Source organism: Saccopteryx leptura, chromosome 8 (assembly GCF_036850995.1).
Source record: "Saccopteryx leptura isolate mSacLep1 chromosome 8, mSacLep1_pri_phased_curated, whole genome shotgun sequence".
Classification (NCBI taxonomy): domain Eukaryota; kingdom Metazoa; phylum Chordata; class Mammalia; order Chiroptera; family Emballonuridae; genus Saccopteryx; species Saccopteryx leptura.
The window spans coordinates 20,270,931-20,294,492 of record NC_089510.1 but is presented as its reverse complement, the minus strand read 5'-3'; the positions used below and the strand labels follow the sequence as shown (position 1 = coordinate 20,294,492).

The 23,562-nt window shown below is 36.2% G+C and overlaps 1 protein-coding gene across 3 annotated transcripts in view; it reads right to left on the bottom strand.

Annotated features, from left to right (window-relative positions):
- The window catches only part of CADM2 (cell adhesion molecule 2), a 1,163,936-nt gene that overhangs the window by 284,664 nt on the left and 855,710 nt on the right, over positions 1-23,562 (bottom strand). For all 3 annotated transcript variants that reach the window (XM_066347042.1, XM_066347045.1, XM_066347044.1), the window contains one exon: positions 16,609-16,758. In XM_066347042.1, coding sequence (XP_066203139.1) covers positions 16,609-16,758 — 150 coding nt within the window. The remainder of the gene's footprint in view (positions 1-16,608; positions 16,759-23,562) is intronic.

Sequence of the window (23,562 nt, the reverse complement as noted above, 5' to 3'; positions counted from 1 at the left end):
TATATATATATATATATATATATATATATATATATATATATATATATTTTTTTTTTTTTTCATAGTATTGAATTGAAATGATAACTTGAGAATCTTTTACGGATAAAGTATATTTAGATATTTATAGATTCAAGATATCTGGAGAAGCCTGCTTTCTTTAATAACTTCCAAATTGGAGGATATCTTGGAGGACATGAAATATTATAAATGGCATCGAGGCATTTCCCTAGAACCAGGCCATTGTTTGCTTTTATAAAATATTATTTTAGGAGATGGAGTAGACGGCCCAGTGGCGGTGACCCAGTCTGACTCCAGCTTTCAGCTTTCTTCTGCCATGAGGATCAAAAGTGGTGTTCCCCGGTGCTCTGTGACATTTGTAATAATTGCTGATTACGTGCGCACTCTCTCTGTCTTACCAACATACCGATTCACTGATCATTTATTTGCCAAGAAATGTATATGACTAAAAGATAAAGAAAATCTAATTTTAAGAAGCTTTCTTTCAAGCAGTTCTATGAAACTCAAAATGGACTCCACAAAAGGGAGCGAGCCAGCCCTAAAAACTGCGAAGAGTCAACACTGCTCACATCCCACAAGTCAGCAAGTCCGTATTGAACAAATAGGTACGTGAGAAAATCATCAGAAAGTAGAACGTATTTCAGTGTTGTAAAAGTAATTCTTCTCTTTGTAGGGTTTTGCTACAAATAATAATAAAAAAAAAAAGTTGACGAAGACCAATGTGCAATAACTAAGAAGACTTCATTCAGAAACTTGGCTATTTTTACAGAGGTACCCTTACATTTGTGGTAGACTTTACTTTTATTTGTAAGTAGAATCATTGCAAAAAATATTATACATAGTAGTAATATTAGAGAAACCTAATTTTTCTAAAATATAATATCAAGTATGAAAAGTATACTGAATTAAAAATGTATAAAAATGAAAATTTGCTGAAGGCTTTCGGTCACGTATATGTGGTTTTGAACACCAAAGTTCCAAATCTTGGTGCTGTTATAGTTTAACCTACCATATAACCTACAAAATTTATAGTGAATGTGATATGGTTTTCCTGAAATTGCTGGACTCATATAACATTGGCATAAAGAGATAAAGGTGGTAATTATATAATGTATCACAGAAGATTTTACACAGACAACTCTTTTTTTTTTTTTTTGTATTTTTCTGAAGCTGGAAACGGGGAGAGACAGACAGACTCCCGCATGCGCCCGACCGGGATCCACCCGGCACGCCCACCAGGGGCGAGGCTCTGCCCATCAGGGGACGATGCTCTGCCCCTCCGGGTCGTCGCTCTGCCGCGACCAGAGCCACTCTAGCGCCTGGGGCAGAGGCCAAGGAGCCATCCCCAGCGCCCGGGCCATCTTTGCTCCAGTGGAGCCTTGGCTGTGGGAGGGGAAGAGAGAGACAGAGAGGAAGGAGGGGGCGGGGGTGGAGAAGCAAATGGGCGCTTCTCCTATGTGCCCTGGCCGGGAATTGAACCCGGGTCCCCCACACGCCAGGCCGACACTCTACCGCTGAGCCAACCAGCCAGGGCCACACAGACAACTCTTAATGAGAATTTTAAATAATGACTTTAGCATTAACAGCTTAAATGAAAGTAGTTTATTCCTTTAATAAACCTACAAGCACATGCTTGAACATATATATTAAATTTTAAGGACATTATGAAAACCAATGTGTTTTGAAAAAGTCTGCACTATTGCAACTTATTTATTCCTCCCCCCTACAAAAGAAAAACTAATTGAAGCTAGCTATTATCATAAAATAATACATGTTTTCAATGAAAATAATCTTTACTGTTCTTGGCTGATTGGCTCAGTGGATAGAGTATCAGCCTGGCATGCAGACATCCCAGGGTTCAATCCCCAGTCAGGGCACACATAAGAAGCCACCATCTGCTTCTCTCCCCCCTCCCTCTTCCCCTTCTTTCTCTCTTTTCCTCTCACCACCAGTGGCTCAACTGGTTGGAGTATCAGCCCCGGGCAATGAGGATAGCTCAGTTGATTCAAGCATTATTGCTGGGAAGATCCTTGTCAGGTGCATGTGGAAGGGGAGTCTGTCTATGCCCCTCCTTTTATATATATATAAATACATACACACACACACTATATTTTTATTTTTACTGAAAATTGGGTAGGTAAAAATATCTGTTAATATATGGTAAGTTGTGCTGCTTACTTTCTGCTTATTCTTCCAGATCCTTTTTCTTTCCTGCCCTGAAAGAGTCAACTGCCCTAGGATAACTCGACCTATGATTTTCATTTGTACTTATTCCATGAAAGGCATCAACAGCAGAGCAGAAGGTGGTAGAAAAGAGAATTCGATTTCCGTCTTTGACACTCCCTCTTTTCCAACCTGTCACAGCTTCTAACTGGAAGCCTTCTCACACAACTGTGGCTTTTGCTGGCCCACTGTCACACTTTCAGGCCCTGAGTACAATAGATCCTACAGCTGCTAACCCCTGGGTGCTGCTTCAATGTGACCACTTCCTTTAATTATGGCTATATATCTGTAAATAGTGTGTTCATTCTTCATTAATGGAAGTATATCATTTATATACTAATGGGAACCTGATTCTTACTCATGTAAAAAGTATATTTTGCTAAGACATATGCTAAGACCTATAAAATTATTGTTGTATGATGGGCTTGAACTATGAAAAATGATGTGTTTAGAACAGGGGTCAGGAACCTATGGCTCACGAGCCAGATGTGGCTCTTTTGATGAATGCATCTGGCTCGCAGACAAATCTTTAATAAAAAAAATAATGTTGGCCTGGCTGGTTGCTTCAGTGGTAGAGCATCAGCCTGGCGTGTAGGAGTCCCGGGTTCAATTCCCAGCCAGGGCACACAGGAGAAGCACCCTTCTGCTTCTCCACCCCTCCCCCTCTTCTTCCTCTCTGTCTCTCTCTTCCCCTCCTGCAGCCAAGGCTCCATTGGAGCAAGGTTTGCCCGGGTGCTGAGGATGGCTCTGTGGCCTCTGACTCAGGCACTGGAATGGCTCTGGTTGCAACAGAGCAATGCCCCAGATGGGCAGAGCATCGCACTGGTGGGCATGCCAGGTAGATCCCCGTTGTGCGCATGCAGGAGTTAATTGGACTGCCTCCCCGTTTCCAACTTCAGAAAAAAAAAAGAGTTAAAAATATAAAACATTCTCATGTATTACAATCCATTCATTTCCTACTGCTCATGTTCATGGTTGTGGGTGGCTGGAGCCAATCACAGCTGTCCTCCAGGAAAACATCAAATTTTTATTGGATAAGGTGTAACATACATGGGTCGTTGTATGGCTCTCATGGAATTACATTTTAAAGTATGTGGCGTTCATGGTTCTCTCAGCCAAAAAGGTTCCCAACCCCTGGTTTAGAAGACTTTGGAGTAAAGATCTAAAACAAGTGAAAATTTCCACAGAAAAAAAAGAAAGAAAGAAAGAAAGAAAGAAAGAAAGAAAGAAAGAAAGAAAGAAAGAAAGAAAGAAAGAAAGAAAGAAAGAAAGAAAGAATCCAAAGAGCAGTAAGATGAAGTCTTTATCAGAATGATGTAAATTAAAGTTCATTAGGCTTGTAAGAAATCTCAGGTCTCATTCTTTTCTCTTATCTACTACTTAAGTTATTCAAATCTGCAAACTTCTATTTCTCATATAAAATAGAAATGTCTATCATAAAGGGTTGTTGTGAATCCAGTGAGAAAATGTAAAGATGTCGAGACTTATTTAGAAAATGTGGGCTATTCTGTAAGTATAAATTGACATCTTTCATTTCATGTCTTTATTATAAATTTTACACGTTATCAGAACTTTTTAGGAAAACAAAAAGAAGGGCAGAAGTGGCCACTTTAATAACTGCTTATTCTTGGGTGGGTCTTTAATATTTTAAAGGCTGATCAATAGACTGAAACCAGTTGTGAGGCCAGAGAAGGTCAGGTGGCATTGTTGGTGTGCAGCCAGCACAGTCTATACCTCCATTTCAGGTTCACCTCATTTTTCTTTCTTTATCACTCCTTGCTCTGGGACTCCTTACTCATGCTCATCCCCTCTTGGCCCCAGTATGAATGTCAAATTATCAGTAGATAATTGGATAATTAATGCTAGCAATTTTTGGTTATGCCTTTAATAAAATTTTATTTTCATTCCTTCAGAAATAAAATTTCCTTCTGGTAATTTTTGAGGATAATGGAAACATCACTCAAAAAAGAAAAAATACCTTGAAGAGAAACATCATGAAAAAAAGTAATGTATTTTACATTTTTACATAAAGACACATATAAGCACACAGAGCTATATCTATTGAATGCATACTCCATAAATTCTTAGAGATGCTTGTCCAAAGTATTCTTTGTCAGAAATGGGAAAGAATTGAAGTGTAATTTCCTGAGCATAAAGTGATCAGTTGTACACTTCAGTTGTTTTTTCCACACCTGCTGAGAAACAGATGCAATAAACTAAATGATTTTTTAAAATTTCTATTGCCAAACACCACTTACATTCACATGGCGTGTTTCAATGACCAATGTTCCTTACTCTGTCTCCCTCTACCCATTCTATTTCAAATGCTTCCTTCTTATTTATAAAAGAGGCAGTAAGATTTGCATTTTTTCTAAAAAGAAAGAGGGTCATAAAAAGTGAACGTGGCCCTAGCTCCATCTATTTTAAATCCCTGTAACCTGTAAGAATCTGTTAACTTTTCCTCTTTTTCTTTTCATTTGCATTTCCTGGTTCTTAAGTGTTATAGAAAGGCTTCATACAGAAACTATGCAGAATAGAATGAGATTGTAATTAAATATTTCCTTTGTAGGTTAATTATTTCTTCGGTCAGGCACACACACAACAAATAGGAACATTGTTACAAATTCAATTCAGATACAACCAAAAGAACATCTACATAATTTGGTGGGATGTCAATGTGCCCATTTTATTACTCTGCTAGTTGGTGTCAGAGGAAGTATTAGAAGTCATATATGACTCCCTGTCTCCTGTGCTACAATGTCCCCATTAAAGTTGTGCGATTTTAACAGCAAAATTTTATTTATTTAATATTTGATACATGCTTTTATGATTACCTAGGGCTTGCTCAGTTAGAAAATGAGTATTTCACTGGCCAAGGCTGTAACTGAGTGAGGGCTATTATGGCGTCTAAAGAGTGAATCAGCATACCTCAAACAGTGCTTTCCAAAATAGTAACCACTACTCACATGCGGCTATTGTGTAGTACTTGAAATGTGGCTAGTGTGACTGAGAAACTAAAACTTTAATTTTATCTGATTTTAATTAACTTGAATATCTACATATAGCTGCTGGCTACAGTTATAGAACATCATCATGGGAAGCTCTATTGGGCAGTGCTGACTATAATGTCTACCTCTGTCTTCTGCTAGGCATGTCTTCATTTGAAAGTGAGCGGGGAGGCAGAGAAACAGACTTCCACATGTGCCTGACCAGGATCCACCTCGCATGCCCACTAGGGGGTGATGCTCTGCCCATCTGGGGCGTTGCTGTGTTGCAACCAGAGCCATTCTAGCACCTGTGGTGGAGGTCATGGAGCCATCCTCAGTGCCTGGGCCATCTTTGCTCCAATGGAGCCTCGGCTGCGGGAGGGGAAGAGAGAGAGAGAGAGAGAGAAAGGAGAGGGGGAAGGGTGGAGAAGCAGATGGGCACTTCTCCTGTGTGCCCTGGCCGGAAATCGAACCCAGGACTGCCACACGCCAGGCCGACGCTCTACCACTGACCCAACCAGCAGGGCAGGAAGATCTGCTCTTTAACTATAATGCAGCTGCCAAGATCAATGGCAGAGGACATTTGGATTTTACATAAAGTGACCTGGTACCCAGATGCCTTTGTTTTCAGGGGCATTCTAGTTAAAACTAACACACAGTTCACATCTGAACTCAAATCCCGTTATTATCAGGCATTAGCTAAATGTGGACAAATTTTCTCGAGTGTCTGATCCTCAGTCACTCCATTTGTAAATGGCAAAAGCTACTGACCATGTTTAATGTGCTCAAGATAGCAAAAGGCTAAGGTCTCTGCCCTCCTCCATTTTAACCCGAATGAGAAGTATTCCAATATTTGTTTGATTTAACCTGCTGTTCCTGGGACACCTGTCTCGCTTGTAAAGAGATTCATGAATAGTCACATTTAACTTCCCTAACATAGAGTCATAGGAAAGGGGCTCAGTTTAATGCTTCTTTACCTAATCATCAACTGCCCACTCACGGCATGCTTTTCTTTGGCTAATAATTCCAAGTAAACAAGAAAGGCTTTTCCAACTCTAATTGGACCAACAGGCTGCCATCCTGAAGTTTTTGTTCAGCCTTCACAGCTAGGACCCTCAGAGCAGGAGACTCCAGGTAGCATGAAAGGCTATTCAGAAGGCTCCTTAGAGCTCGTACTGGCAGCAGCAATGTTAATGAGAGGCACTTGTTCTGTTCTTCTGGGCAGCTTCTCTCCTTCCTCCCTCCCTCCCTCCCTTCCTCTCTCCCTCCCTATATCCCTTCCTTCCTTCCTTCCTTCTCAATGACCTGTCAGTAGAGAAATCTAAGCTTAGGGATACAGAACACTCATGAGATTTGATTTGCTTAATCCAAAGCTTCTAAACCTCATCTGTATTTTATAATCATTTGAGACACAATTAAAAGACTGTGATACTGCACACCATGAAAGATTTTATTTGGAAAGCTCCCAAGAACAACTGGCAACATCAGCTGAGACAGAAATGAAAACAGAGCTATGAATGAAGCTTTTAACAGTACAGCCACCTGTAGGGGCTGGTGCAATCAGTACGCAGAAAACCCATCATTTTCTCTATTGTTCTAAGCAGTTGTTACTTGCACCACACCTATGAGTTCTCTACTCACATTAACTCATGCTTCACTTCTCTACTTCAGCTCTGGCACAATGTAACATGTTCGTTTGCTTAAGAAAAGTTTTAGGATTGAGGTTCGCAAGTAAATGCAGACAAAGAGTAGTGTGGGGAAGACTCTGATATGGAATCCTCAAAAAAACGTTTTCATTTTCAAACTCTGCATTTGAGGAATATTATTGTCCCAGATCCCTTCCACTGAGATATCACATAGGAATTAATCCAAGTAGTTTGTGAGGGTATAGACTTGTTGGGTTGCTGTTCATGAAAAGGTTTGGTTACTCAAAACTTTTCTGCTATTCTGTTGCAACTGTTAATTGGAACCATAACGAAGTTAGAAAAAGTCTGATATTGATTGAAAAAATAGAAATCTGCTATATTGCAAACACAGAAACATATACACATGCTAGCTGTTTTCAACATAAGTCTAAGCTGTAGAGCAATTGGAATAGCATTAATGAAAATAAAACAAGTATATACTCTTAACAGTTCATATGCTCAGATGTATCATTTTATAGCAATAAGACATCGGGATATATTACTAAATATCACAAATAAAACATAATGGCTTTTCTCACCATAATTATCCCCCAGAAAAGAGGAGCTGCTTTATTCCAAGTCTTTGTAAATCTTGTTTACAAGTTATTCTGTATTTGCTACAGGAAAGATGAATCAATCCTCGTTTTAGATGTTCTACAGAGGATAACTTACAGAATTATTAAAAGAGGAGGCAAATACATTTTGTATAGATTTTGTTTTTGTGCCTGAGGATTTGACCTCACAGATGTCAATGTCACTGTAAACATGACTCTCAAAGATCTCCTTAAAATAGTAGTAGAATAAGTTGCTAAATAGTAGAGATACTTATTTTACTCCTGCCAGATGAATGAATAACAAAGAATGTGCTAATATTATGAAAACTTAAAGTTGTAGCTTGAGACAAATTTGTCATTGATAGTATCTACACTTTCAAGAAAAAGTGCTGCTAAGTAAAATTATGTCATTAAGTGCAAGGGTGAAAAAACAAATGTATATAAATTATATTTATATTTATATCAGTTTAAATATGTAATAATCAAATTGGTAAATTAAATAGCATAGCTATATATTTACTTGTTTCATAAATATCCTTAACAGCCTCTTTTCCTCAAAAATATTTTATTTTGCTTTACATAATTGGGCAAATAAGAGATTTTTGTGAAATTGGTATAGTCTTATATTTAAGTCTATGGATTTTAAATATTTATTTACAAACATACATAATCAATTAATACCACAAGCAAAACAGGTTGTCAAATCTCTATTTGACTTCTTGCTTATGTATTTAATTTTCTTTAAGAAATAGAACTTCATTCTTTGGAAATCAATATAGACTACTTGATTTAAAACAAATGCAATAAACTCCTCCAAATATTGTGAAGGAACAAACTAATATCCTTTTTTTTTTTTTTTTTACAAAGCCTTAAGAATATCACATTAAATTCTTTAGTCATTACTAATTTAAAAGAGATATTTTATTGTTTCATAAGTATGTTTAAAATTTTTACAGTGGGATAAAAAAGCTCTTGAGAAGTATTAAAAAATCAATAATATTAATAAAGATTTAACTTACATTAATACCACTATAATGAGTGTTTAGCAGATGAATGTTTTAAATAAATTTTAAGACTTCTTAAAATATTCTTAAAGCACAAAAAAATTTCTGTGACTGGAAGTCTCTGTTAAACATGAATTGCACATTAAACACTCTTATGAAAACATAATATGGCCTCTGTAATAGTTACTTTATCTGTCAACTAATTAGGCCACGGTACCCAGATACGTGATAACACCAGCTTGGGGTTGTTGTACAAGTATTTTTAAATAACATTAAAAAATGTTCTTAAAGATTTTATTTATTCGTTTTAGAGAGAGAGAGGGGCAGAGAAGGGGGGAGGAGCAGGAAGCATCAACTCCCATATACACTTACACCAGGCAAGTTCAGGGTTCCGAATCAGAAGCTCAGTGTTTCAGGTTGTTGCTCCATTCACTGCACCACCACAGGTCAGGTCTTCTTTTTTTAAATTAATTAATTTATTTAGATAATTAACTATGACAGGGTGTCATTGGTCGACCAGAGTGCATAGATTTAGAAAAAACATCTTCACATCATTTAGACAATCCATTATGCTGTATACCCATCACCCAAAATCAAATTGTCTTCTGTCACCAGATATTTTGTTTCTCTTTAAGCTCCTCTTCTTCTCTCCACCCCCCTCCCTTTCCTCTCTTTCTCATCCCCTGGTAACCATTACACTTTTATCTATGTCCATGAGTCTCAATTTTGTGTCCCACCTATGTAAGGAATTATAGAGTTCTTGGCTTTTTCTGATTTACTTATTTCACTCAGTATAATGTTATCAAAGTCCATCCATGTTGTCATTAATGATACTATGTCATCATATCTTACGGCTGAGTAGTATTCCATTGTCTATATGTACCACACCCTTTTTATTATTAATTTAATTGGGGTGACATTGATAAATAAGGGTACATAGGTTCAGAGAAAACATCTCCAGGTTATTTTGACATTTGATTATGTTGCATACCCATCACTCAAAGTCAAATTGTCTTCCGTCACCTTCTATCTGGTTTTCTTTCTGCCCTTCAACTCCCCTCACCTCTTCCTTCTCCTCCCTCCTCACCCTCAGTAACCATCACACTCTTCTCTATGTCCCTGAGTCTCATTTTTATGTACCACCTATGTATGGAATCATATAATTCTTAGTTTTTTCTCATTTACTTATTTCACTTCGTATAATGTTATCAAGGTCCATCCATGTTGTTGTAAACGATCCGATGTCATCATTTCTTATGGCTGAGTAGTATTCCATAGTGTATATGTGCCACATATTCTTTATCCAATCATCTATTGATGGGCTTTTTGGTTGTTTCCATGTCTTGGCCACTGTGAACAATGCTGCAATGAACATGGGGCTGCATGTGTCTTTACGTACCAATGTTTTTGAGTTTGGGGGGTATATACTCAGTAAAGGGATTGCTGGGTCATATGGTAGCTCTATTTTTAATTTTTTGAAGGAACACTATACTTTCTTCCATATGGTTGTACTACTTTACATTCCCACCAACAGTGGATGAGAGTTTCTTTTTCTCCACAGCCTCTCCAACATTTGTTATTAACTCTCTTGTTGATAATAGCTAATCTAACAGATGTGAGATGGTATCTCATTGTAGTTTTGATTTGCATTTGCCACATCTTCTTTATGCAATCCTCTATTGAAGGGTATTTTGGCTGTTTCCATGTCTTGGCCACCATGAACAATGCTGCAATGAACATAAGGGTGCTTGTTTCTTTACATACCCATGTTTTCAATTTTTGTGGGTATATACCCAGTGGAGGAATTGCTGGGTCATATGGCAGTTCTATTCTTAAGTTTTTGAGGAACCACCATATTTTCTATACTACAGAACCACAATAATCAAAACAGCATGGTACTGGCAGAAAAATAGACACACAGACCAATGGAACAGAATAGAGAACCCAGAAATAAAATCACATATATATGGTAAGATCATCTTTAATAAAGAAGCCAAAAACACTCAATGGAGAAAAGAAAGTCTTTCCAATAAACGGTGCTGGGAAAATTGGAAAGTAACACACAAAAGAAATGAAACTTGACTACAGTTTGTCTCCTTGCACAAAAATTAATTCAAAATGGATCAAAGACCTAAATATAAGATCTGAAACAATAAATTACATAGAAGAAAACATAGGTACCAAACTCATGGACCTTGGCAATAGAGAACATTTTATGAATTTGACCCAAAAGGCAAGGGAATTAAAGGCAAAGGTAAATGAATGGGACCACATCAAACTAAGAAGCTTATGCACAACAAAAAAATCTGACAACAAAACAAAAAGACAGCCAACTAAATGGGAGATGATATTTTCAAACAAAAGCTCAGATAAGGGGCTAATATCCAAAATATATAAAGAACTCACAAAACTCAACAACAAACAATCCAATAAAAAATGGCAAGAGAACATGAACAGACACTTCTCTTAGGAAGAAATACAAATGGCCAACAGATACAGTGGTACCTTGAGATATAAACAGACCAACATACAATTTTTTTTTAAGATACAAGCTGAGACTTGGTCTGTATTTTTGTTCGAGATCTGAGCAAAATTCCGAGATACGAGTCATGATTTGGGAAGCTGCCACTAGTTGGCGTGTTGGTGCACAAGTCCAGTATCAGCAGTTTGATATACGAGTTGACTGACTTATGAGCTCGGTTACAGAACAAATTAAATTCATATCTCAAGGTACTACTGTATATAAAAAAATGTTCATTTTCATTAGCTATTAGAGAAATGCAAATCAAAACTACAATGAGATAATACTTCACACCTGTTAGATTAGCTATTATCAATAAGACAGGTAATAAGTGTTAGAGAGGCTGTGGAGAAAAAGGAACCCTCATTCACTGTTTATGGGAATGTAAATTAGTTCAACCATTAAAGTCAGGTCTTAAATAAGATTTACATTTAAATTGGTAGATAAGTAAAGATTATTTGCATTATGTGGGTGGGCCTTATTCAATCAGTTGATGGACTTAAAAAAGAGAAAGACTGAAGCTTACTGTAAAGCCAGTAGTGGCAGTCACCATCAGAGCGACCTGGCCTGTACAGTTTCACATTTGATTCGGACAGACAGTAATGCAAGAACTGGTGGGCCATTACCTTTAATCCTAGCTCGCATCCAGCAAGCGAGTAAATACAAAGAGTGGGAAAACACTTTCCTTTCCATTCAGGGTTCCCAAAGCCACTGAATTATCTGAGTATTCCTAGAATCAAAGGTTTCTACCTCACCAGCCTTATTCACCTCTGTTCTCCATCTCCTTTCTGCACAAACTCTGTACAAACTGGCTTCTCCTTCAGCTCTCCACCATCTTGGCTGCCTCTCCTCTGCAATGCTGATGGCAGGAACTGAGAGAGAGAGCCCCCAGTCAGCCTTATTTTATAGTGTAAAACTTAAAGCCTTTAAGCCAATATAAAAATAAAAAAGTCTCTGAAACAAAGTCACTTATCTGAGGCATAAATGGGATTCGTCACATGAGTGCACCACTCCCCATCATGCAACAGTCAAGTGTGTGGGAAAAATCTTAGTTTTGAGAAGATCTTACTATTAAAAGGATGTTGAAAAGATTTTAATATTTAAAATAGTGGGATAGGTTTAATCTTAAAACTAAACCTTAGGCTATAAGGACTTTGCCAGCCTACAGCCTGTCCCTCACACCCAATGCAAACTATAAGCGAGCAAACATATACATCATATTTACAAACTTATTTGACCCACACCCACTAAGAAGGGATTCTGTCCTCAGACTGCCTTCAAATTTGAGTGGAAATATCAATTCTTTCCTGAGTCTCCAGTTTGCTGGCCTGCCCTATTAATTTCTAAGGTGACCAATTGTCCTTCTTTAGGGAGGACAGTCCTTCTTTTGTAAGTTTTGCCCTCCCTCGAAAAGTGTCCTCCTACATGTCCTCCTTTTTGATATTGGAAGAATAATCTGTAAATGTCCATACTCAATCGATGCAGAGTTGATCCATTGCGTGTTATGTGACGTGTTTATATTTGACATGATGATTCATTAAGGATCAGTACAGAGCGGTGAGACGTGATTATGAGACACATGCGCTCCGCACAGGAGACCTTGGGAGAGTGAGCAATATACCAAGTGCGCAAATGGCTTTATGTACTTCTTACTGAAGCACAACATGAAATTGTAGACTCACAATTATTTCTTTCTCAGTGAATATTCAATCATAGACAGGTAAGCACAATTCACGATTATTCATTATCTTTTTAATATACATAATTTCCAAATACGTATAGTTTTATTTAAAAGTACTATCCTGAAATTTGAGTTTTAAAGTGGAAATTTACCTCAAATCATATCTATTAATAATGCATTTTGATTAAATAGTTGCAAAAACAGACATTTTTTAATTAGAAAATCATAAATATACCTAAATATCACTCCAAATTAGTGGGTTTTTTGATATTTAGTTTTGTCAGTTTAGCTTCTGGAAAATTTATCTACAATGATGTAACGTTTTCAGTTCCTAATGTGTTTGCATGATTCGTGTTGTTCTATATTTTATTTTTAATTTTATTTAAGGGATGGAAAAATAAAAAAAGAGAAAATGCCTTTTCAACGATAAATTGAAAAAGGAATTTCCACTCCTCATATCAAAGAAAAATACCATTGTATTCTGCAATATTTGCAGCAGAGAATTTTGTATTGCAGTTGGAGGCAGAGCAGTGATAATGAAATACTTGACCACCAACAAACATCAGCAATCATTAGACACATCAGCTTCCAGTTGTAAAGTAACAAGTTTCTTTAAAACTTCAAATTATCTGAAGATGAAAAAAAGTTGGCTGCAAAGGAGGGAACATTTGCATTTCATACCATAATTCACAATCAAAGTTTTCGTAGAATGGATTGTACAACTAAATTATTGAAAAAGTTTCACAATGCAAAGTTTTCACATGCCAGGACAAAAATACGAGGCTATTTTGAAATCAGTATTTAAAAATTACTGTGACAAAATACTTACAGAGGATTTGGAAACTGCAGCATTTATAACAATTTTATCTGATGCATCAAATCATAATGAAATTAAATTATATCCAATAATAGTAAAATATTTTAATGTTATCAAGGGCATTCAAGTAAAAATTTTTTAATTTAGAATTCATTGAGGACAAAACTTCTGAAATTTTGTCAAACCATCTATACAGAGTAACAAATGAAAACAATTTGAAATCCAAAGTTGTTTCACTAATGGCTGATAATACAAATTTTGGTGGGCAGACACAAAAGGGTATATAATGTGTATGTAAAATTACAAGAGTTACTCCAAAAGAAAATACTAGGAATAGGTTGTAATGTAGATATTTTGTCAAATGCAATCAACACAGTGTCATGTGCCATGCCAATTGATTTAGAAGTAAAAATAACTACAATTTATTTGCATGTCAGTTGTTTTATTATTTGTGTTACTACTTTCAAACAATTTTGTGAAGAAGCAGATGTTGAATACAAAAAAATTTTTTAGGATATTCAAAAGTTAGATGGCTTCCTCTAACACCTGCTATAGAGCTTGTTCTACAATTATTTGAGCCTCTCTGTTCACATTTTTTAAGTTTAGAAAAATGTCCTAAAATCCTGGAATAGTTTTTCAAAAATAAAATATTTGAGATATTAATGTATTTTGTACATAATCAAGCATCTATTTTTCACAAAACAATTCAAAATATTGAAGGTGAACACATTTCAGCTACAGAAACTAGTCTTATTTTGAATGACTTTATCCTTCAATATAAATTTTGTTTTGAAGAAAAATTTCTTCCTTTAATTATAAAAAGAAAATTGTCAGACTTAGAGGAATCAAAGTCGGGCATAACAAAAAAGTTTCTCAAAAAAGTGCAGAATTTTTACCAGACATGTTTTCAATGTCGAAGAATGTTCTGAAACAAACATCATGGAAAATAACAGTTTTTAATGATTTTTTTTTACTTCATCACAAGTGTATTGGACAGATATTAAATTTTGTCATGAGTTTTTATCTAAAGAAATGCCAGAGATCAAAATAGACGACAATTGTCTCTTTGAAGAAATTAGAAGACTGAATGTATTTTTAAACTCTGAAAAATTAATACAATGGGAAAATGAACATGTTGAAATTAATAAAAAGATAGATGGAAATATTCAGCCATTTCAAAAATGAACAAATTCCATGTGAAAATTTTCTTATTCTTGTTCAATTTACATTGTGTTGCCCTGGAACTAATGCAGCAGTTGAAAGAGATTTTTTAGCTGCTAATGATTTTTGGGTAAGTGAGAAATCAAGATTGAATGTTGATACTTTAGCTGCAGCACTTGCTGTAAAATTCAATATGAAGGATATTTCTTGTTCAGATATTTGCAATATATTTTTACAAGATGATACATTCACAAAAAATATTCATTCAATGGAAAAGTACTCATGTAGATAAAGTTATCTACATGAGTACTTTTTTCTCACAATTATTATGAACAAGTAATAGGCATGTAAGCATAATTACAATTAAAATGTTACAAATATTTTATTATGCATTTATCATATTATAGTGTATTATTGTTGCAATGAATAAAATGTTTCTTTTATTTATATTGTTTTCTTCAATTTATGTTTGTCCTCCTTTTCACTGTAAAAAAGTTGGTCACTTTATAATTTTATACTTACAAAACCTCCACAATTTCCTAAACTCACTTCTTCTCTCTTTTTTTCTCTCTGTATATATCAGTCAATATAAATCTGTTTCTATTTATAGAAATATCTATCTATTGAGATATCTATGAGAGAACATTTTTTCACTATAAATGCACTCTAAAATATATATTTTTCATGTGTTTGCTTATTGTCTGTCTCTTCTACTAGACTGCATGCCCTATAAGAGCAGGGATTATCTATCTGTTCTCCAACTCTGCCTTGTACAAAGGAATCTTCAAAGAATATTTGTAAAATAAATAAATTAGATTTTTAATCTACCTTTCATTCTATACTAAAGATTAAAATAAGCCAAAGAGTTTATCTTAAATCTAGAAAAAATTAATGATTATTATGTGATTATTTAAATATAAATCTTTATATGTACCTAGGAGGAAAAGAAGATTTACTAATACATATAGAGGAATAAAAGAATTTCTTATATCTAAGAGGGAAAATTATAGCAACGCACAAAATATAGTAACTTAATATTTTAGGTGTAATGGGCACATTTATTGGACTAATTTGGCTACTCTTATATAAATATTGATTTCATATTACCTTAATCTTAGCTGCTCAGACTCATAAGAAATCTGATATAAGACCATATTAAGTAGCTAGTATATAATAAATAGATACTTATAGCCTATATATTTCATATAAATCTAAAGCCACAGTTCCATATTTCATTAGAGTTCATGAATTCATTTTTATCCTAAAGCTTATAACAATGAATGAAGGCCTACAAAATCAAAATGCCTTTTTAATTATTTGTCTGAATTATACAATGTGAAGTTTTTTACACTTCTAAAAAAGTTTAATCAAAGTCTATCATCCCATTTGGAAACTCAGTTAACTAATAAAATCCAACTCAATTTGAAGTAAAGACTGTGTCTTACTTCATTTTAATTTATTTTGGAAACATGGGGTTATTTAAACTTATTATGAAAATCATTTCTCCAGTCTTACTTTCAAACCCAACTCATGAGAATGAATCATAAAACTTTCTAAAATCATCTAGTATCTTCCTAAATGTATTAAGGTGCGAGTAGTAAAAATAACATATCACACTCCCAGAAGTGAAGACAAAATATTCCATCTCTATGCCATGCAGCTACAAAACAACAATAACAAAAAAATGGTATCTGGATAGAAGATGCTTGTTAGGAGAAGGCATAAAGCTATTTTTGAAACAGAATTAGAACTGTTTATTTTATTAAAAAGTTGACATAAGTTATCTTTAGTGTTTATGACTTGCAAACTAGAGTATTTAATATTTAACATGTTTAAATACAAGCAGCAGCAGTTTGGTAATCAAAAGGAATAATTTGAATCATCTCAGAAAAATCAATTTATTATAATTAGGGTATTTCAGAATATGATTAAAATGTTTAAAAGAAAATGTATTCACCTTTCTTGTCATCAAAGTAGAGCGTCTGTTGAGCTGGATTTGACCACTGGAGGGAGGTGTTATCATTTTGATCAACCCTGCAGGTCAAAATTGCAGTTCCTCCTTCAACAACCGTTACATTCTGTGTTAGTGGAAACTGCCCTTGGCTGCCTAAAAGGGGATTAAAGAAAATGTTGATTAAATGAAAGTTATAAAAGAGCTACATTGTATTTAACCTCTTATTCCAAATAGAATGTAAACCAACCAAACAGCAACAAAATTATATAATACAAAAAGACAGAAAAATAATTGAAAATCATTAATCAGAGAACAACAGTTTTGAGATAAAACATTCTTTTCCCTCTAGACATCCAAAAAGATCTATATTTAACTAGTAACATGATTACCATTAATTTCCTGGCCTTTCAATATTTATATGGTGTTAAACCTGGTCATTTTTGAAGACATGGCACTGTAATAATTTTAGATGGATTGCACTCTCTAAAGCAGAAGGGTAACACATTAAAGACTTGTCAGGTAACTTTTACAATCTTGACTAGTCTGTAAAATATCGGTACTAGAACTTTTAGATTCAATATCTGATAAAGAATTTTTTTTAAAAAAATCTTTACTTCACCAGGGTTTCTTGTATGTGTTGCTATTCTTTTTAGAAATACAAAGCATGTGAGAGAAAACAATGTAAATAGTTTTAAAAAAGTACTCAGTTGTAAAATATCCACCAAAAACTTATAGTGATTACTCTGACCTTAAAAAATAGAGATATTTTTGTTGTTCCTTCCTATATCTTTTATGATTTGCATGTATTTCTTTTGTAATCAAGAGAAAGTAAGTTTTAAATGACCCTTGTCAATATGGATATCATTAAAAATTATTTTCTGTTTTCTTAAGTAGAGTTATTTATTAAAGTAATTCATTTATTAACTTTACTTAATAACAGCACTTTCAATAGTTAAAACAAAGTTCATGTACATGGAAACATAGTAGGTAAATTTCACCTAAGCAAGATGATCTGAAGAGAAGCTTTTCCACGTCTGGTAACAATTATCAACATGGGTAAAAAAAAATACTTTCTAGAGCTGGGTTAAGATACTTTTATGTGAGCAAGGTAGTTCATTAGGTCAAGAATAATTTACACATGCAAGAACATTATGATGACTTAATCACACCCGTAAAACATATTTTTTTTCTTTAGTTTTGAAATGATTCTATCATTACTACAAACACCACTTAAGGAGATATTGGCATGAAGAATCTTATTACCAAGAAGCCTGTTGATTGGCACCATAAGAGACAGAAGAGCCTGAAGGGGAAACTTTTTTTCCAGACCTAAATGACATCAGCATAGAGGTTCATGACCACTTTATATAATTATGCCTATCAGAAATCTGATATCAGTAGCTTTCTCTCCTCAATGCCAACCTCTTAGAGTCACTATAGCAACTCCCTAGGACATTGCGCTATAATCTTTAGGGTGCAGTTTTTATATTGAGGTTAGGAGATGTCTGGAATAAATTCTTTGATAGTTGACTTGCAAGTCAACAGGAGCCAGAGTGGGGATGTGTTTTGTCTTCAGCTCAGAGGTGACCTCTAGCAGGGAGACATGGAGAACTATCAATCTTGTGAAGTGAGGTGAGGCGAAAAACCACATCAGAGAAAACATGAGGTAAAACAGGAAGAAGCAATAATTACCATGGATATGGGATGAGCAGCTCATAAATATGAAGCTTGCAATAATTTTAAAGATACTTTGCTTGGGTTCCCAGGTATTGACCTAATGTGTAAATAAAGCAATATGGGGGAGGAGGGCATTCTTAATGTAATAAAAAGCACACAATTGATAACAGATACACATATTTCACCCCAGATGACAATCTGACTGCCAACTAGTACATAAATAATACTGTTTCTTTAAAGAAGTGGGGGGGGGGGGGCGAGCAATGATGCTTGCAACAATTTCATCTACTACATTTGCAAAATAATTTCAAGCATCCCCATAAAAAACATTATCCTCATTTCACAGATGGGTAAACTGACACAAGGAGGTAAAGCGATTTTTCCATTGTGAAACAAGGTCAATGAACCATTGGGAGTTTGTTCTGACAGGTCAACATTTTATTCTTGTGTTTTCTCTAAGGCTACAGGGGCATAGTAACTTTGTCACTGTTTAAAAGTGAATTACACAACACTGGGGAAAAAATGAGTGAGTTCTTTAACAAATAAACTTTAAATTGCATACCTAGCTAAATAATGTTCTCATAAATTTCAGTTATAACATTAAAATCAAATAAGAGAGGATGTCAACCCTGGCTTGTTGGCTCAGTGGTAGAGTGTTAGCCTAGCATGTAGATGTCTCAGGTTCGATTCCCGGCCAGGGCACACAGGAGAAATGCCCATTTGCTTCTCCAACCTTTCCCCTCTCTCTCTATTTCTCTCTTCCCCCTCCTGCAGCCAAGGCTCCATTGAAGCAAAGTTGGCCCAGGCACTGAAGGTGGCTCCACAGCTTCAGCCTCAGGTGCTAGAATGGCTCTGGTTGCAATGGAGCAATGTCCCAGATGAGCATGCCGGGTGATCCCAGTCGGGCACATGAGGGAGTCTGTCTGTTTCTCTCCCTCCCTCTTCTCACTTCAGAAAAATACAAAAAATAAAAAATGAAAAAAGTACGAGAGGATGTCAGTATTAACTGCCCGTAAACATCCTTATTCAGAAGTTACTTTTGATAATTATTTCAGTCTTTCTTTACTGGCCCTTAGAAGAAAGTAGTATTTCCTAGGCTCCTCTGTATGCCAGGTACTCTGTATACACGGGACCACCTGTACTCTGTCCTCCAGGGTAGGAGATGAGCACTGCTTTCCGCCATCATCTCCCCATGTGGATTCTGACTTTGAAATATATGCCTTCAGTTCCCTGTGGCCTGAAATCCCTGTGGTCAAATAATTTAGTTTTTCCCAACTGAGAGCAAATTCACATGGAGACTCTACTAATCCTAAACACCCTTAGGATATGTAATTTCCAAAAATCAATTCAAAAGCCGGTGTTGTAGGCAATCAAACAAACTTCTAGAAGATTTGAATTGCCTTTTACATCTGGTTATAACCTGGAGAAAGTGTCAAGTTAGATGCTACATTTTGCTTTTAACTCCTCATGGCTCAAGGTCATCATTTAATTCAATCTCAGAGAATCTTTCCAAAGAATTACTCATTTTCCCAGTTAGTAGAATTAGTATATTGCCAAAGTAAGGATTCATTCTCAGTGCCTTAATCAGACACATATTTTGGGGGATCTACCACATGTCTTATCTTGTATAAATCAACATCTGAAAGATGTCATGGGGGGAAAAATATGCTAAGGAATTTACAGAATAATCAGAAATCTAGAAAGAATGGAATGGCATGGCAGAAGGCAGTCTAAGTCTAATTTTGTTTATCAACAAGGATTTCTAAAATGCATGGGTCACATCATTGAGCCTTATTTTAAAATGATCCTCCTCTAGCTAAGCTTACCTCTATGTTAGGATTTAGAGCCGTCATTCTTTTTTTTTTTTTAATGTAATGACTGTAGTAATCAGTTTATTACATAGATTAATCATTCTTGAACATACCAGCTGCAGAGGAGCAACTGGGTCTTTAAATATACACAAGTATTTCCATCAAGTTCTTGACAAACAAATTTACGATGAGACTTAAAGAAAACACAACTTCCAATTTAGACGTGTACAAGTTGGCTATTTTTCCAGGCAACCTATGTCCACCATCTTCCCCCTTTTCTCTGTCTTTATTTCTTTTTATTATTTGCATGGGTATCAGACTCCCTTACTTGTTCCTAAGCTAATTAAGGATCAGGAAACAAGGGCATCTTATTTATCTTTGCATCAGCTACACTGCTTAACACTCTTTATTGTGAATCGGTATTCTCAGTGGGTACTCATTTTCCAAAAGGAGAGCATCTTCTTAGAACCACCAGCATTTGAAGAGGAACGTGTGATAGTGTAATGAACGGAGTAATTCAAGTCTGCTGCATTCATTCATGGTCAAAATGGAAGAGCAGACTAAGAGACTCACTCTTCATCCAGAAAAAAATACGGACAATTAAATCATAAAGGCTTTTTAGTTATAATAACTTGAGAGTTTTTTTACATTCTATTTGAACATCATGAATGTTCATAAGAAGATGTAACAGATGGAGATCTAGAACAGACATACCCAACACCATTGGCAACTCCCAAAATGGAACAGGGGGAAAAAAAAACATACTGTACCAAATCTATGCACCAGAGGAGGAAAACATGAAAGACAATAATGTTTCTGGAATGTTCAGTACAATAAGCTCTAACTAAGCTTTCTTAAGAAGACAAATTTCTGTGACTAAAAGCATTTTACCCTCCCTTTATGGTGCAATTTCCCTTGCATCAACATTCATTTTAGTAGTAACCATGGATGAAAAACAGGTAGTCTATGGACAGTAACCTCACAGGGTGATTGATCATAAATTCCTAACTGGGCAGGTCATGTTGGGTAGTCGTGCCTCAGGCCTATAATTTCTTTAGTCAAGGTGCTGTCAGCCCAGCCCCTTGTTCTTGTGCATCTAAATCAATACACTTTTGGAACACCAGAAGGAATACCCCACACGGAAGTAGAGAGCACATACTCCTGTTAACTATGCTGCAACCTAATCTCTACCGTGCCTTTCCCTACCTTCATGTAACCTTCCTTGGTTCCCTCCTTAATCACAAATGCCTAAAAAAAAAAAAGCTGCAAAGATGAGCACTTGATATATTGCTTCCTGGCACCTGTCCTCAGTTTGGCTCAAATAAACTCTTATAAAAGTTCTCTGCAGGTCTGGACATTTGTTATGTTCACATGCCTTCCTATGTCACGTCATCCATCAACCATCACTAAAACCAGAAGTAAACATGAGAAAACCACAGCTAACTCTAAAAGAGGAAACACGAATTAATAAGCACCATTCTAAAGTATGTCTCCTTTAACAAGGATTTAATTTTCATGCCAAGAATGTCATCATCTTTACCTTGAAGCGAAGGAAACAGATGCAAGGAGCCCTTAAATGCTGCGCTCCTAGTCCTAGAGCTAAAAGGGTCTAGCGGCAGGTTTTGAACTCCTGCACCCTGTCTTCAGATCTCACGTGTCTCACTACAGAACTGTAGTAAAAAAGTAAAGTGGAAATTCTGACTGAGGAACTGTTATAAAAGAAGCATGTAGTTTGGAGTCAAACATTTCAAAGATGCAATTAGACCTTCCGGCATCTATTTTTAACACGCAGAGGAGCATCTTCAGCTGAAGTAAAAGCAGTGAAGGGGTACAGGTGGCTCGCATCAGCATGGGACCACTGCCGCCTTCTCACTGCATGCTCAGTGAGATACGACGGTAGCTTGAAATTGACCACAGTGGGGTTATTTTCACAATGGAATGGCGAACAACTCTAGCCGACTTTTTTTTTTTCTTGTTAAATCCCCCCCCCCCCGAAAGAGCTGTTAAACATTTACAGGGCACCACTGAGGAAAATACCCTTGAAACCTCTGGTTGGGTCTGTTGAATGCATTTTTAGTATAAATAAGGTGTACTGTTTTCTGAAAAAACATCTTTCTGGTGCAGGTTAGTTATTGTTTTGAAGTTACCTTTCTTCATATTTTTAGTCTGTTTTTCAATCATTATTTTTTTTCTTTTTTCTGCAACCATTTTTTTTTACAGGGACAGTTGAGAGAGAGTCAGAGAGAGGGATAGATAGGGACAGACAGGAACTGAGAGAGAGAGATGAGAAGCATCAATTATCAGTTTTTCATTGTGACACTTTAGTTGTTCATTGATTGCTTTCTCATATGTGCCTTGACCGTGGGCCTTCAGCAGACCAAGTAACCCTTTGCTGGAGCCAGCGACCTTGGGTCCAAGCTGGTGAGCTTTTTGCTCAAGCCAGATGAGCCTGCGCTCAAGCTGGCGACCTCGGGGTCTCGAACTTGGGTCCTCCGCATCCCAGTCCGACGCTCTAACCACTGCGCCACCACCTGGTCAGGCGCAACCATTTTTCAATAGTGCTCTTTCTTTTTCTACCACTGTACTTCCAATAATAAAAATAAAAATAAATCTTTTAGATAAGATCTCTTTTATCCAATGCTGAGGGTAATGATCCTGACCTACTAGTTTTTCTTAGGCTGCCAAGTTTATGTCTCTCTAACTAGCATCAGTAGTTTAAAACCATTTAGATTCATTTTAGAAGTGGGATGAAAATAATTTGTTATTTTATTGCTATGGAAGACAATTTAGTGAAGAGCAATTCGTCAATATTCTGAAAAGATAGCTTCTCAAGACCATGTCTTTAAATAGCAGATCAATAGTTGCTATTATTCCTTCAGTGTTCCCATCTGTCCTATACTTAAGAAAGAAAAAAAAAGTCTAAACATGTCCTTGTCTAGATTAATAAGAATTACCAGGTTCAGAATTAAGTGAACCGAGTCTTGACTCCTGTTGACCTCAGTTAGTGGAGGGGTGTCCTCCCTCACATGTTTCACACGTGCTTCCACTCTCTGACGACCGGGAATTTAGCTCACTGGCACAAAATCATAAAGAAGCAACTTCTAAGACTACGGCCACCTCAATCTGGGGACACCCTGTGATGTGCCATCAGCTTAAAGAAGCAACAAGCAGCGCAGTGAGGAGAGATCTCTAAAGCCAGCTGTCTTGTTGAAAAAGAGTAGCCAGGCAGAGCTACATGTTGAACACTGATCTGAAACCACCGTGGCTCTGCTTCCAAAAATGGCGTCATTCAAGCCTTGCTATCTCCTGAATGGGTGATGAGTAAAGGCAATGGCTTTCTGTATCTCTCTTCCTGCGCTGAAGAATAAATTTGGGCCGCGACAGTGGATCAGCGCACACAGCGCATGACTGCTTACTTACCGAGAGCAATAATCACCTGAGATAGATCTAGACAGACAGGCAGAGGTTG